The sequence below is a fragment of the Heptranchias perlo genome, chromosome 19 (assembly GCF_035084215.1).
Source record: "Heptranchias perlo isolate sHepPer1 chromosome 19, sHepPer1.hap1, whole genome shotgun sequence".
NCBI lineage: Eukaryota > Metazoa > Chordata > Chondrichthyes > Hexanchiformes > Hexanchidae > Heptranchias > Heptranchias perlo.
In genome coordinates this window covers 19,448,287-19,460,923 of record NC_090343.1, presented here as the reverse complement: position 1 = coordinate 19,460,923, position 12,637 = coordinate 19,448,287, and the positions used below count along the sequence as shown (strand labels likewise).

The 12,637-nt window shown below is 41.2% G+C and overlaps 1 protein-coding gene across 3 annotated transcripts in view; it reads left to right on the top strand.

Annotated features, from left to right (window-relative positions):
- The window catches only part of acss2 (acyl-CoA synthetase short chain family member 2), a 70,389-nt gene that overhangs the window by 53,395 nt on the left and 4,357 nt on the right, over nt 1–12,637 (top strand). For all 3 annotated transcript variants that reach the window (XM_068000414.1, XM_068000413.1, XM_068000415.1), the window contains 3 exons: nt 1,977–2,057; nt 7,105–7,213; nt 10,384–10,452. In XM_068000414.1, coding sequence (XP_067856515.1) covers nt 1,977–2,057; nt 7,105–7,213; nt 10,384–10,452 — 259 coding nt within the window. The remainder of the gene's footprint in view (nt 1–1,976; nt 2,058–7,104; nt 7,214–10,383; nt 10,453–12,637) is intronic.

The following is a 12,637-nucleotide window of genomic DNA, read 5'->3' as shown; positions in this document are numbered from 1 at the left end:
CCCAACATCGATGTGTGCACTTCTAGCAGAAACAGCTAATTTTCCCTTCTCCAGCATTTGCAACCATCTCCAGCCAGAAGTGCCGAGTGGATGATCCATCTCGGCCTCCTGCTGATATCCCCATCACAGAAGCCAGTCTTCAGCCAATTCGATTCACTCCACGTGATATCAAGAAACGGCTGAGTGCACTGGATACAGCAAAGGCTATGGGCCCCGACAACATCCCGGCTGTAGTGCTGAAGACTTGTGTTCCAGAACTAGCTGCGCCTCTATCCAAGCTGTTCCAGTACAGCTACAACACTGGTATCTACCCGACAATGTGGAAAATTGCCCAGGTATGTCCTGTCCACAAAAAGCAGGACAAATCCAATCCGGCCAATTACCGCCCCATCAGTCTACTCTCAATCATCAGTCTACTCTCAATCATCAGCAAAGTGATGGAAGGTGTCGTCGACAGTGCTATCAAGCGGCACTTACTCACCAATAACCTGCTCACCGATGCTCAGTTTGGGTTCCGCCAGGACCACTCGGCTCCAGACCTCATTACAGCCTTGGTCCAAACATGGACAAAAGAGCTGAATTCCAGAGGTGAGGTGAGAGTGACTGCCCTTGACATCAAGGCAGCATTTGACCGAGTGTGGCACCAAGGAGCCCTAGTAAAATTGAAGTCAATGGGAATCGGGGAAAACTCTCCAGTGGCTGGAGTCATACCTAGCACAAAGGAAGATGATAGTGGTTGTTGGAGGCCAATCATCTCAGCCCCAGGGCGTTGCTGCAGGAGTTCCTCAAGGCAGTGTCCTCGGCCCAACCATCTTCAGCTGCTTCATCAATGACCTTCCCTCCATCATAAGGTCAGAAATGGGGATGTTCGCTGATGGTTGCACAGTGTTCAGTTCCATTCGCAACCCCTCAAATAATGAAGCAGTCCGAGCCCGCATGCAGCAAGACCTGGACAACATCCAGGCTTGGGCTCATAAGTGGCAAGTAACATCCACGCCAGATAAGTGCCAGGCAATGACCATCTCCAACAAGAGAGAGTCTAACCACCTCCCCTTGACATTCAACGGCATTACCATCGCCGAATCCCCCACCATCAACATCCTGGGGATCACCATTGACCAGAAACTTAACTGGACCAGCCATATAAATACTGTGGCTACAAGAGCAGGTCAGAGGCTGGGTATTCTGCGGCGAGTGACTCACCTCCTGACTCCCCAAAGCCTTTCCACCATCTACAAGGCACAAGTCAAGAGTGTGATGGAATACTCTCCACTTGCTTGGATGAGTGCAGCTCCAACAACACTCAAGAAGCTCGACACCATCCAAGATAAAGCAGCCCGCTTGATTGGCACCCCATCCACCACCCTAAACGTTCACTCCCTTCACCACCGGCGCACAGTGGCTGCAGTGTGTACCATCCACAGGATGGACTGCAACAACTCGCCAAGGCTTCTTCGACAGCACCTCCCAAACCCGCGACCGTTACCATCTAGAAGGACAAGAGCAGCAGGCACATGGGCATAACACCACCTGCACGTTCCCCTCCAAGTCACACACCATCCCGACTTGGAAATATATCGCCGTTCCTTCATCGTCGCTGGGTCAAAATCCTGGAACTCCCTTCCTAGCAGCACTGTGGGAGAACCGTCACCACACGGACTGCAGCGGTACTAGAAGGCGGCTCATCACCACCTTCTCAAGGGCAATTAGGGATGGGCAATAAATGCCGGCCTCGCCAGCGACGCCCACATCCCATGAACGAATATTAAAAAAAAAGCTCAGGGATATTAAGGACAGTTGTAGTGCTTCTACCTTTGTCACAGCTGAGATTTGGTCCCTGGTGCAAAACCCTGAATCCTTGCATGGCCTATAGATACTTAAGTTGTGGAATGTTTTCATTATAACATTTATTACAATTTTAGATCTTATTAATACATATTAAGCTCTAGTAATGAAGGTATTCACTTATTTTTCAGACTTTTCCCTTTTTTGGTGTTGTTCCTGCCATTCTCAATGAATCTGGAGAAGAACTGGAAGGAGAGGCTGACGGTTATTTGGTATGAAACAATGAATATTGTCTTAGATTGTTTTGATACTTAAAAGTATTGCATTAGATATTAGAAAATGCATTGAAGTTACTTCATAAATGCAAAAGTCTTATCCACCAAGTATAGTGTGATGCCTTGCCTATTTATACCCTGTTGTGCTACTTTCAAGTTGATGCACATTGGTACCCAATAATACAAGTTGGGAATCAGATTGTCAGTCTAACTCCTAAATGCACTGAAGCCAAGCGAAGTGAGACCACATCTACTAGGCAATGTCATATCACTTGGGTTTCACACTAAGTATGGTTTAACTGCCCCTGGGTGTGAATGGATTGTCTTAGAACTTTTTAAACTAACTTTGTAATATTACGACAGACATCAAGCATCTGCCCTCTTTTTCCTAATATTGGCTTGTGAGCAGAAGTCTGTGCATGCTTGCACCCATTGCAGAGGTCCTTTCAGAACAAAAGAAATAGGAGGAGGAGTAGGCCATACGGCCCCTCGAGCCTGCTCCACCATTCAATAAGATCATGGCTGATCTTCGACCTCAACTCCACTTTCCCACCTGATCCCCATATCCCTTGATTCGCTTAGAGTCCAAAAATCTATCACCTCAGCCTTGAATATACTCAATGACACAGCATCCACAGCCCTTTGGAGTAGAGAATTCCAAAGATTCACAACTCTCTTAGTGAAGAAATTCCTCCTTATCTCAGTCCTAAATGGCCGACCACTTATCCTGAGACTATGCCCCCCCCTACTTCTAGACTCTCCAGCCAGGGGAAACAGCCTCTCAGCATCTACCCTGTCAAGCCCTCTCAGAATCTTATGTTTCAACGACATCACTTCCCATTTTTCTAAACTCCAGAAAATATAGGCCCATTCTACTCAATCTCTCCTCATAGGACAACCCTCTCATCCCAGGAATTAATCCAGTGAACCTTCGTTGTACCACCTCTAAGGCAAGTATATCCTTCCTTAGGTAAGGAGACCAAAACTGTAAACAGTACGCCAGGTGTGGTCTCACCAAAACCCTGTACAATTGCAGTGAGACTTCCTTACTCTTGTACTCCAAACCCCTTGCAATAAAGGCCAACATACCATTTGCCTTCCTAATTGCTTGCTGTACCCGCATGCTTACTTTCATGCTTCCTTTACAATGACACCCAAATTTCTCTGAACAGCAACATTTAATAGTTTCTCACCATTTAAAAAAAACTATGTTTTTCTATTCTTCCTACCAAAGTGAATAACCTCACATTTCCCCACATTATATTCCATCTGCCATCTTATTGTCCATTCACTTAACCTGTCTATATCCCTTTGCAGACTCTTTGGGCTCAATTTTAAAACCGAGCTGGGAAAGGGGCTGGGGGGTCAAATTGAGGTTGGGAAACCCATTAGTATGGGTTTCCCAAATGTCCTTACGATTATGACATAAGGGCGTCTTTTTTTTGTCTCTTTCCCGTCCAACGGACCGGCCTGATTGACAGGCTGGTCTCAGATGAATGGGAGACCAGCCAGGGAGAGGATGCCTTCAGATAAGTCTGCAGGTAAGTCTTTGTTGTATAGGTGGAGGTGGGGGGGGGGCTCACGGGGGGACATGGGTAGGCATAAGTTGGCACGGGGGTCAGGAGTCATGGGGGATGGGATTGGGGGTCAGTCACGGGCGGGGGGTGTCAGGATCAGGGGTCATCATGGTGGTCCGCGATTGTTGAAGGGGAGGATCGGGGGTCAGAGGATCGGAGCGGGGGGCAGGATTGGGGGGGGGTGTAGGAGGATTGGAGTGGGGGGGGAGGATCGGGATCGTGGGTCGGGTGTTCGCGATCGTTGGGGGGTCGATGCTGGTAGGCTTGAAGGGCTTGGGGGGAGCACGCCTGTTCCTCCGGGCCCACAAGCACCTACTTGTTTGTCTCAGGCCTTCTCGCCTCTTTTCACGAGGCGCAAAACAGAAGGCCCTGGAATCCCTGAAAGAGAAACAACTTCACACAGAAACTAAAGTTCTAGTGTAAAAGCACTTAAATCACTAGGAATAGAGGCTTCCATGCTGCTTATAAGGCTTTAGTACATCCAATAAGTCAACAGAGACTAACAAAAAATAAAGTTAGTTATTCTTCATTGGAATGCATAGACAATGTTCACATTGTAAGTTAATAGTTGGCACCCATCATTATTATGTCACAAACCATTCATTATATACTATACAGTGGACCAAGCAGCTGCAAGGCTAATATAAAAAAAACCTCAGGAAAACCAAAATTATTAAAATTAATTATCTCCCTTCCAACTTTCACCTCTCTCTCCTGAGGCTAACTCAAGTTGGAGTTGGTTCCATAGATATCAGTTACCATGCCGCCCTCCCCCCAAACTAAGTACCGCACCCAAGGGGACATCCTTCATGCACAAGTCAAGATAGTGGCAGGCTATTTTATCACAGAAGGCATCAGAACCAAGGCCATTCCTGCTCTCACCTAATGTCCACACATGCACACTTTCCAGCAGGTGTCACTAGATTTTTCTCCCTTCTGGCTCAGGGGATCTGAGGCCAATTGCAATACTGTAATTGATGCCCTGGTTGAGATCAGTTAAGAACACAGACTAGAAATTGAACTTGGGACCTTCTATATGATTAAAGAAAAATAGAACAAACTTGCATTCATATAGCACCTTTCACAATGTCAGAGCACATCTAAGCGTTTCACAGCCACTTAAACTGGAGGTGTAATTACTGTTGAAACTTGGTAGCCAATTTACACATAGAAATGAGATAAATGACCAGATAATCTGTTTTCGTGATGTTGGTTGAGAGATAAATGTTGACCAGGATACTGGGAAAACTTCCTGCTCTTCTTCAAATAGTAGCATATGTCTCTTATGTCCACCTGAGAGGTTTAACGTATCATCTGAAAGAAGGCACCTCCAATAGTGCAGCACTCCCTCAATACTGCACTAAAGTGTCAGCCTGGATTGTTTTCAAGTGTCTGGAGTGGGGCTTAAACCTACGACCTTCTGATTCAGAGGCAAGAATACAACCACTGAGCCAAGGTTACCCTTAGTATTGCACAAAATGTTTACCCACTTGGCCATTGGGGAACTCAAAAGTTAAATAATTTGAAGGATTTTTCTAAAATCAATTCTAGTTTTGACCTAACTAAACTGAATTTGAGGTCTCTGCTGCACTGCCATTTATGCAAGTTGTATTGTACTTTAAAAATATGAAAAGTACTGCAGTACATTTGCAGAACAAATTTAATTGGTCCTTTAAAGTTGTGAACTAGCAATCCACGTAAACAAATGCAAAACAGCATCATTATAGTACAGGTCTCAGAATGTTACCCACAGAATGTGATGTGCATTTGACAGACCTGAGTTATACTGCTGGCTGTGCGTCATGTCCTGCCTAACAACATAAAAGGGGAACCATTGGATATAGTATATTGGATTTTCAAAAGGCATTTGATAAGGTGTAACAATCTTTTATGTGGCACAAGATTAGGGCTCATGGAGTTGGGGGTAATATATTAGCATGGATAGAGGATTGGTTAACGGACAGAAAACAGAGAGCAGAAATAAATGGGTCATTTTCACGTTGGCAGGCTGTAACTAGTGGGGTACCGCAAGCATCAGCAATTTACAATCTATATTAATGACTTAGATGAAGGGACCGAGTGTGATGTATCCAAGTTTGCTGACGATACAAAGATTGGTGGGAAAGTAAGCTATGAGGAGGACACAAAGGGCTCAATTTTAACATTGAAAAATGGGTGGGGGGGGGGTAGAAAATTGCCACCATTTCAGACCCGCCCCCAATCCACCAGTTTCTGGTTTTCACTGGGGTGGGAAGAGGGATGGGCAACCAACCCGTTCCCAGGAAGCGGGTCGGGCCTTTAAACCTTTCAGGGAGGCTTCAGGCCTCCATTTTTCTCAAATTTCCAATTTCAGCCCCGGGGCCGAACCAGAACTGTAACTACTGGTCTCAAGCTTGGTTACAGGGATACATGTTTTGTATTGTTTGAAGGAAGGTACTGCATTTGACCTTAAGTATTCAAGGAATAAGATTATTTCAATCTGGATTTTAAAGAATTGTTGCAGTCTTACAAAAGAAAGTCATGAATGCAATCAAAGTCTGTCATTGTTGCTTTGAATGTGTCCGTGGATGTCTGAAGCTTTGCTTCCCATTACTTCCATTAGGGGGCATCCATATCACACCTGTACTTTAGAACATCGTTTACCAGCAAATTTCCTTCATTTTTTCTTGCTTTTCCTGATGTATGATCCAGCTCTCAGTTCAATTCTAAATTAATGAATCGGTGGCCAAACACACTACTACAGAGTTGTAGAACATGGTTCACACCTACAGATGATGTGTTCCTGATCTTGCTATTGCCATCAGAGGGAGGCGCTCCCCTGCAGCAACAGTGGGGAAAATGAAGTAACATGGATTAGGCAGCATGAACACTGTTAGTTGGGGCGTGGAGTGTGTGGATTGGATGGAGTAGCAGCAAAATCTTAAAAGGGAGATTATGTAACTTTAAAATGGAAGCACCAATGTAATTTGCAGCTAGTCTCTGAAATTGGTCAGGACTCAGCTCCTCTTGTGGTAGTATCTGTTCCATTTGTACTTCAGTGAGTTTCTCCCTCTCCAACCCCGCACCCACACAAAACCTCCCTGTGCAATCTAAGAATGATTGCAGTTTGTTTCTGTTGTTGAGACCAGTATTTTTTTTTTAAAACTTTCTTGTCATCATTGTAACATCAGTTATAACTGCACAGCATAATTAAGGCTTTATTAAAACAAAACTTAGATTTAAGAACAGTAAATTGATTTCACACATTGCAGCTATCATTGAATCTCAAACTATACCGATTAATTCTGTTCAATAATGTGGCCTGTAAACTCTTGGTGTGATTAACTTATCTGTAAGTGTGGCTTGTATTTTTTTTGATGCCAAAGTGCATTGTTTTAAATATTTCTATTCATAGCAATAGATTTTATTACTTCATTTAAACTACTGAATTTAAATTACTCCTATTCTGTAAACCCCTTTACATACAGGTATTCAAGAAGCCTTGGCCATCCATAATGCGTACAGTTTATGGCAACCATGATCGATTTGAAGCCACCTATTTTCAAAAGTTTCCTGGATATTTTGTTACAGGAGATGGTGAGTTGCTTAAACCAGACCTGTAATGAATATTTGAATAATAGTGTATTTTTTTTAAATGCCATTTTTAGTGATCAGTATCAAGTTATTTCCAAGTCTCCAGTCATGTTTTGTATATAAGCTTTTGTATATAACCTTAAGATCATTTAAATTTTGAGGAACCTTGGTAAGAATACCACCTGTGCAGTGTAAGCTCTATAGAATATGGGGATTAGGCAATGCCGTTAGACCAGAAAGTTGGCTGTTCAGATATGGATTTCCTAATGTAATGATTCTTAAACTGCAGGGAATGTTAAGTTGATCCCTCAATGCATCTTTCTCATTGTGCTAAAAACAATTGCAAATCCCAATCTATAGCAAAATGGTATCTATTGTGATCCACATCAGTGTCCATTTTTGGCTATTACTCTTTGTGCTTTGTGTATATATATTTGTTTAAAATCCCTACATAATAGTTGGAGTGAATTGAAGTAATATTAGGTGCAAATGTAAACTTTGCATCTAGTACTAAAACAATTAGTGTTTATGAATAGTCTAAAATTGCTCAAAATACACCATGCCAAACACACACTTCCTCTGATTCTGGCCTCTTGAGAATTCCGCCCTCCCTTCACCCCAACATTGGCAGCTATGCTTTTCTACATTATAACAGGGGCCTCACTTCAGAAGTGCTTCATTGACTGTAAAGCGCTCTGGGACGTCCTGAAGTCATGAAAGACGCTATATAAATGCAAGTGTTTCTTTTTTTTAGCCACCTAGACTCCACAATCTGAAATTCCCTGCTAAACTCCTTCTCTCCACCTCCTTTTTAAGACCCTCTTTTTAAAAAAAAAACTTATTTTCGACCAATCTTTTGGTCATCCCTGCTAACATCGTCTGGCTCAGCATCCAATTTTTCCTTGCGTCTCTGTGAAGCACCTTGGAACATTTTTCTACGTTAAAGGTGCTATATAAGTGCAAGTTGTTGTTCTATTATGACTAAAATTATTGGTTTGGTGTAAATAAATTGTATTATGTATTAATTGCATTTTTAAGCTTATAACGGATATTCAGTACTGAAATGGTTATAAAATTATTGACTAGTTTTCCCTTTGGGAAGTATGTATTGGAACATGTGACCGTACAGTTCTGCAGAAATGTAGTTCATCTTCTGTGGAGTTGCTTACAGACAAAATTTAAAAATTAAGACATTTTTTGGAATTGAATTGCATTGGCCTCAGCAGCTGACAACTCTGAGTAGATTTGTTTACTTATTGAGTCCCAGATATTTCAGGAGCTCAGGACTTCTATTTAGCTTTATTTTCAGTTATAACTTCATAATTGTTTTCATTTATTTCAACTTATTTAATTCAACTTTGTTACAACCTTTAAATGCTTACAGTTATTTCAATTTATTTAAATTTTACATTTTAGTGTGGAAAAGTAATGGCTTTATGTTTGTTCTAGTAAGTGATTGTCAAATGAGATTGGTGCATGCTAACCATGTGACTGACAATACAATGTGATTTAGCACAGACCAATTGGAGAGATACACAAAATTATATATCATTTATAAACTTGTAATATATCAATCATGCCACAAACAAATCCTGAATAATTCTATTAATTTGTATCAATTCAAATGTTTGCACACTGTTATGGTTTTATAGTATTGCTGAAACACTATTGTAACCCAAAGACTCTTGAGAGAAGTATCAGACCTTGTAGGTTAATGATTTACTTGCACAGATGGGGACTCAGTGAATGCTAGTAAATGTAATTTGGAAATCTAATTTATGCAATGACATCTAATGCTCTGTGCCAGATGCATAGGAACCGCTTTAGGTTTAGAATGCACTTATTTGTCTTTAAATATAATTGTCACAAATTTATTTTAGAAACAATTGTCACATGTTTTAAACAGCAAACTATGTGTAACTAGGTTTATATATTAAATAAATTCACTGAAGGAGCTTCTTAAAGTAGCTTTGACAGTTTGGCCAAGGTGTCAGCCTTGGTTCAGTGATAGCACTTCTGCCTCTGAGTTAAAGGTCATGGGTTAGAACATTAGAACATAAGAAATAGGAGCAGGAGTAGGCCAATACGGCCCCTCGAGCCTGCTCTGCCATTGAATGAGATCATAGCTGATCGTCTACCTCAATTCCACTTTCCCACCATATCCCTTGATTCCCTTGGTGCCCAAAAATCTATCGATCTCAATGTTGAATATACTCAACAGCTGAATATCCTCAGCCCTCTGGGGTAGAGAATGCCAAAGATTCACAACCCTCTGAGTGAAGAAATTTTTCCTCATCCCAGTCCCAAATGGCCGACCTCTTATCTTGAGACTATGACCCCTAGTTCTAGACTCTCCAGCCAGAGGTAAACAGCCTCTCAGCATCTACCCTGTCAATTCCTCTAAGAATTTTATACGTTTCAATGAAATCACCTCTCATATAGGCCCATTCTACTCAATCCCTCCTCATAGGACCACCCTCTTATCCCAGGAATCAATCTAGTGAACCTTTGTTATGCCCCCTCTAAGGCAAGTATATCCTTCCTTGGATAAGGAGACCAAAACTCCAGGTGGTGGATTGAAGCCCCACTATAAGACTTGAGCACATAATTCAGGCTGACACTTCTGGGTGGTAGAGGGAGTGCTCCACTATCTGGGGTGCCATCTTTCGGATGATACGTTGAACCGAGATGCTGTCTGCCCTCCCAGGTGGCCGTAAAAGATCCCATGGCACTATTCAAAGAAAAGCAGGGGAGTTCTCCTGGTGTCCTAGCCAATATTTAACTTTCAACCAACATAACTAAGAAAACAGGTATCTGGTCATTTATCTCACTGCTGTTTGTGAGATCTTGCTGTGTGCAAATTGGCTACTGCATTTCCCTACATTACAACAGTGACTACACTTCAAACATACTTCATTGTGTGTAAAGCGCTTTGGGATGTCCTGAGGTCACAGAAGTGTTATATGGATGCAAGTTCTTACCTTCTTTGACTGTGAACCAAACATTTCTTGAATGTTTCTACATTTTACTAATGTGTGATTTGTGTTTTTTTAAATCAGGTTAGTTTGTAATATTTTTGTATAGTCTGTATTCTGATTAACATTTTTACTGAATAATTATATATTGAATTTAAAAGCAACTTAAGTTTGATGTTCCTTAATCTTGATTGACAGGTTGCAAGAGAGATAGAGATGGTTATTACTGGATCACTGGAAGGATTGATGACATGCTAAATGTATCTGGTAAGATTTATAATTCAAATTATTAGTGTTATGAATCACAAATACTCTAAGGGTACATTCATACTCCACAAATTTAGAATGGGTGGCAAAGTCATACCCACTTCTCATCAACTCTAAATTTGGAGTGTAAATCAAATGTGAAGGACTGAACTAACTCTTGAGTGAAGTGGAGTGAAACTTCTTGCTGTAGGGAGTCTCACTCAATTTAGTATTGTTATTGGGTGCCAGATTCAGGATGCGTTTACTCTAACAGTTGTGTAAGTGCAAAACCAAAGCACCATAACACACTTTAGAAATAATGATCAAAATTTAAGCACAGAATGAGGCTATTCAGCCCATTGTGCCTGTGCTGGTGTTTCAAAACCAAACATATTTCCTCAGGGGTTCTCCCGATCGGCCACCATAACATTGGTGGAAACCCTGTTTATGTCAAATCAATGGGGTTTCCACCAATCTGCGCAGAATTTATGACAGCCAATTGGGAGAACCCCCTAGAAAATTCCCAGTGATTGTGCCATTAAATTAAGAAAAGCTACACAAATTATACACTAAACCATTAAAAGATGTAACAGCAGACTGCCTGAAACTTCTTAAGCTTCATTTTGCAATGGATGTACTTACAGTCCTCATTTCAGCATAAAATTGATCTCGCTCAAAATCATTTTGAATTTTTCCATCTTTCACTAGTCTTTTAGAGCTTGTTCATCTAACATTAGGGTATGTTGTTGAACATGAACTACCATGCAGTCCTGAGACATAGTTCTTTAAAAATACTAGACCAAGCCTTGCCTTATTTCCTTGAGAATTATATGGTTTACCCCATCTACTCCAGGAGGCCTATTTGCACTTACTGCTCTGAATTTCTACATAATGCATGCTTTAATGCCATTGTTTGATATGTATATGTGCACTGGATTCTCAAGCTACTAATCCATTGCCCACAGATGAATGATGATCTTCAGTGAGTGATATCAGTAGACATTAGAACAGATATTGTTACTTCTGGTGTTTCAGAGCTTGAGTTATGAAATACATGACAGTTTTTATAAGGACTAGTTAATGTCCGATTTCAAAGCTGATGGACAACTTTAAATTAAAAAAAAAACTTTCTGAATTGAATTGGCCTCAGCAGCTAATCTTTCTAACATGGCTTTTAGCCAGTGTCCAATCTAGTCTTGAACGTTGGTAATTTCCTCGGAGCTCCTCTTGCTCCACTGCAGTAACTTTGCTAGAAGTGTGGTGGAAACCCTGTTTACGTGATTTATTTCACTACTCATAACCAGCCCTAGCAATGCTTCCGTCCCTGTAGGCCTACTACTATACTGCTTGATGACTGAGTCCTGTACACATTTTAAGAATTCCATTCCCTTTTCTCCATTTACTCCCTCTTTGTTCAATCAAGAAGTAGATAATTAAAATCTCCCCAAACAATTAATTTTGTTATCTCTCTATTCTGACTTGAGATTTCCTCCTCCATTTCCTTCCCAATGTGAACATCCAAGATGAGATTGGATAGGTGGATGGAGATCTATAATAAATCCCTACTAGTGTAACAAGCCCTTTTTTAATCTTTGTATATCAACCATATTCACTCTGTCTATATCCCTTTCTCATCTACATCAAATCTCTCTACTGCATGTATTCCCTCTTTTAATCAATATTGCCACTCCACCTCCTTTCTTTTCTGTATTATATCCCAATATGTTTTTTTCCAATTTCGTCCAGGTCTCTGCTAATGCTATTAGGCCTAAATCTTGTAAAATAATTGCTCCCAGTTCCCCCAGTTCATTACCCACACCCTACACATTGCAATATGTACATTTTAACTTTTTTTTACACACTACTCCTTTTTCCATAATTTTTTGACTAACCTACTCCCCTACCTTTACTTCAGTTTTTTCCCTCATTTATAACTCCATTTGATTTTATTCCTCTACTCCATATCCCTCTACTCCATATCCCTCTTCCTAATTGTTTCCTACATGAATATTATTCTCTTCTATTCTCCCATCTGTATTAGCTGTTCCTGGTTGGTTTTATTTTCTTAGCCCCTCATTTCTCTCCCCCCCCCCCCCCCCTAGTCAAAATACCTAGTCACTTCCCTGTTTAACTGTGGTACCAGTATATTAGCAATTAACCATCATAGATTCAAGCCAATACAAAAAACGTTTTATGGATGTTCGAT